The 3,612-nt window shown below is 36.8% G+C and overlaps 1 protein-coding gene across 1 annotated transcript in view; it reads left to right on the top strand.

Moving 5' to 3' along the window:
* Nucleotides 1-607: 607 nt before the first annotated feature.
* Nucleotides 608-3,612, top strand: part of LOC107676535 (N-terminal kinase-like protein) — a 12,608-nt gene continuing 9,603 nt past the window's right edge. Inside the window, exons 1-5 of the mRNA XM_016471103.1 lie at nucleotides 608-829; nucleotides 1,654-1,794; nucleotides 2,081-2,203; nucleotides 2,296-2,516; nucleotides 2,703-2,793. Coding sequence (XP_016326589.1) covers nucleotides 722-829; nucleotides 1,654-1,794; nucleotides 2,081-2,203; nucleotides 2,296-2,516; nucleotides 2,703-2,793 — 684 coding nt within the window. The 5' untranslated portion in view covers nucleotides 608-721. The remainder of the gene's footprint in view (nucleotides 830-1,653; nucleotides 1,795-2,080; nucleotides 2,204-2,295; nucleotides 2,517-2,702; nucleotides 2,794-3,612) is intronic.

Below are 3,612 nucleotides of genomic sequence, written 5' to 3'. Positions count from 1 at the left end.
GAAAACAAATAACAAACCAAAAAATAAAAGATAAACCGAAATTAGTTCAAATCTTTTATAAATCAGATAAAGATATCGCTAACCCTAAACTGCAACTTCCCACTTTATTAACTTTCTAGTGTCAAATTAAGTGGAAAAGACAAGTCCAAAGACGCTTATAATAGCTTGATCTGGCAACACGGCTGTGCCCGCGCCCTCACAACTCTCTAGCATGCAGACACTCATATGAGGAGTTTTAAACAGCAAATTAGTCATTCAGAGAACACATTTTATTTTTGAACATGAAAAATGTACCGAAGGTTTATTGTGTTCACTTGTTTACCCAACAACTATAGTGAAAATATTATAGAGGTACTTTAGTTTAAAGGATATAATTAACAAAAAACAAAAAAATCTAATATAAGCGAGAACAACAACAAAAAAACACAGCTAAAGGTGGTATTGTACCATGTTGTTATACTGACATATAAGCCTTGTGACAACTAGCCCAGGTCTCTCCTATGTGGGGACCAACTTAAATGACATGCATGCCAATAATAACACTTATAATATAATAACATATATAAATGAATGAACTAACACAAACAGGATCAAAAGGATTCAGGGTCAGGTGGCCTGCAATCCCTTTGCTTGGTGGCTTGTTGGTCGCGGAGCAGTTGCGTCCTCTGTTAGTTCGCTGTCGGTCCTACAGCAACATCGTAGGCTGGATTGACGGGGAAAGATGTGGTCCTTTTTCGCACGGGATCCTATCAAAGACTTCAACTATGAACTTTTACCCGAAAACCAAGAAAAGTCAGGCATATGGACCCTTAGTCGGGGCAAGCGCAAGGTAAAATGATTTGATATATTAATATAAAGCAAATAGTGACGCAGCAGGCCGCTGAAGCCTCGGTCTAAAGTTTAGCTACATTCCGTTTAGCATTGCGCAGTAAAGTAAAGGTAAAGAGAACTCAAAAACACCCTGAAATACTTTGTATGGGTATATGTTTTAATAGGCAGGACTCAAAATCTTTGGAGGCGCATTCGTTTGAATATAAGGACCATTTATAACATAAACTAGGTTTCTTTTGTCATCCTTTCACCACAGAATGTATCGTTCCTGTGGCCACGTCAACAGAAAACTGCAGACACATTAAACGGCTGAATTAGGATTGTATGACTCGAATCGTTAGTATTCATTTGTGTATGTGTTTCCTTTTATTTTGTATGGAGTTTTAAAATGTCATCACTCATTGTATTATGTATGATTCTATAAATTGCTGAGAAAAGCTGCAGAGTTTGTATTTACACGTGTCCTGACAGGCCATATTAATAACTGTAACACATCATCATTCACCAGAGTTACTTATGTCATATCAATAATTGTATATGATCGTCATTTACTGATTTTACTGGCAGGCATCAGTAACTGTCTGATCATCTCTATCTGTTAATCATCTGATCAGCATTATGATGGCAGCTCAAACATCAGGGGAGGCTTGTTATTGTGTTGTCGTTGTTGACTAAAGGCTATATATCAGTGGTTTCGTTTATTAGAAGTCTAGTCAATATAATGAGGACATTCTAGTTTTCCAAATCTAATTGCACTATTCTTCTTTGCCTGATATAGATGAATTGCAACTTGCGTTAACTAGTAACCCCTCTTTATTCCAGACGACTAGTGAGCCAGTGTCAGTCTTTGTGTATGAGGTTTCCCAGGGAACAGAGGAGCAGACACAGCTGGCTAAAGCAGCTCTCAAACGCACAAAAACTCTCAGACATCCCAACATCTTGTCCTACGTAGATGGGCTTGAGGTAAGGATCTCATGAATTGATGTGTGATGATGACTCATAAGGAGGTTGTTCTCTTGAAGCAGTGCCTCATCTTGTCTTCTTGATTATTCAGGTTGAGGTGAGCTTTGTGAATGTAACACCTTGTCTTACATTCTAATATAATTGAATCCCAGAATAGAAATATTTTAGTCACTTTCTGTTAGTGGGAGATTTTACACAAACTTTTGACGGTCAAGATTCGTCTTAATTGTAATTATTAAAAAGGCATTTTTATTAAAACTCAGACTGTCTTCCTGTTTGACATCAGACAGAGAAAAGCTTGTACATCGTCACAGAGCCAGTGACTCCTCTGGCTGCTCACCTGAAGCTCCAGGCGGAGAAGGGTGGTGCGAGTGATTTAGAGGTGTCATGGGGCCTTCATCAGATTGTGGTAAATTGTCAAGTAAAGACACGAACTAAAATGAAATTATTGTTCAGTCATTAGTTAAATTGCTCAGTTTGCTGTCACTCCTTTCCCATCAGAAAGCGCTGAGCTTCTTGGTGAATGATTGCCATCTAAACCATAATAACTTGGGCATGTGGGCCGTCTTTGTGGACCGTGCTGGTGAATGGAAACTTGGAGGGTTGGATCATGTGACCTCAGACCAGGGAGACTCCATCTCCTTACCACCACCTAAAGTGATTAACCCCGACTTGGAGAGATATGACCCTCCAGAGGGCCCTGGCAATGATGGAGAAAAATGGTACAGGCAAAAATCTCTTGTTTTCTAGTTCTCGTTATTCATTTTCAGCTCAAATATTTTCTATACGTTATTACATTTTCTGAACGCAGAAAATTTTCTGACTTTACTTTCAATCAAGATTTAAAATGTATAGTAAAATGCATATTTAATGAGCTATAGCTTATTGTTGTGTCTGTATGATCTCAGGACAGGGGATGTGTGGCGTCTGGGTTGTCTCATTTGGGAAGTATTTAATGGAAATTTACCACGTGCCTCATCGTTACGATCTCTCGGCAAGGTAAGAGATCATTTTTTCTTAGTGTTAAAGGGATAGTTCACCCAAAAATGAAAATTTGATGTTTATCTACTTACCCCCAGGTAGGGTTGGGTATCGTTTGAATTTTATTAATTCCGGTTCCGATTCTGCTTATCGATTCCAATTCTTATCGATTCCTAATTCCGATTTCAATAAGATAAAAAAAATCCATTAAACAAATTAAGTCAAATATTTAGATAAAACTGAACAAATGTCAGGTACAGAAATTGAAATCAAAAGTTTAAAAACACTGTATAGTTTTCTTTTCATAAATAAAATATTGATTAATCCTCATTAAATGTACGAAACCTATTCAGTCAGTTAATGATTTTCTTTTGTTCTTTGATTAACATTAATGATAGGCAGCACCTTTATTAGACTGCTGTCTCTTTAACACCGAACGCACACAGATCTAAAAATACTGTTACACATGCGCTTTCTTTCTCATCTGTTTACGTTCACTTAAGAAGTGTGTTTATGATGATATACCGACGTATTTCGTGCATACTATTCCCATTCACCTCCATTATAAGACTTGACAGACTGCAACGGTTAAAAATCTTTGTTTGTGTTCTACTGAAGAAACAAAGTCACCTACATCTTAGATGCCCCGGGGGTAAGCAGATAAACATCAAATTTTCATTTTTGGGTGAACTATCCATTTAACTACTTGTGTCTTAACTAGTGCAATAACAACAATCTTCAGTATTTTTGATTATTACATACAGAATAAAAGCTATTCTCTTTCAAACCACTTTTTTTTTTTTTTTTTTTTTTTTTTTTTTTTTTTTTTACAGTTCC

Source organism: Sinocyclocheilus anshuiensis, unplaced genomic scaffold (genome assembly GCF_001515605.1).
Source record: "Sinocyclocheilus anshuiensis isolate Anshui unplaced genomic scaffold, SAMN03320099.WGS_v1.1 scaffold64, whole genome shotgun sequence".
Taxonomy (NCBI): domain Eukaryota; kingdom Metazoa; phylum Chordata; class Actinopteri; order Cypriniformes; family Cyprinidae; genus Sinocyclocheilus; species Sinocyclocheilus anshuiensis.
Note: the sequence above shows the minus strand (reverse complement) of the source record. Positions and strands in the feature narration are given on the sequence as shown.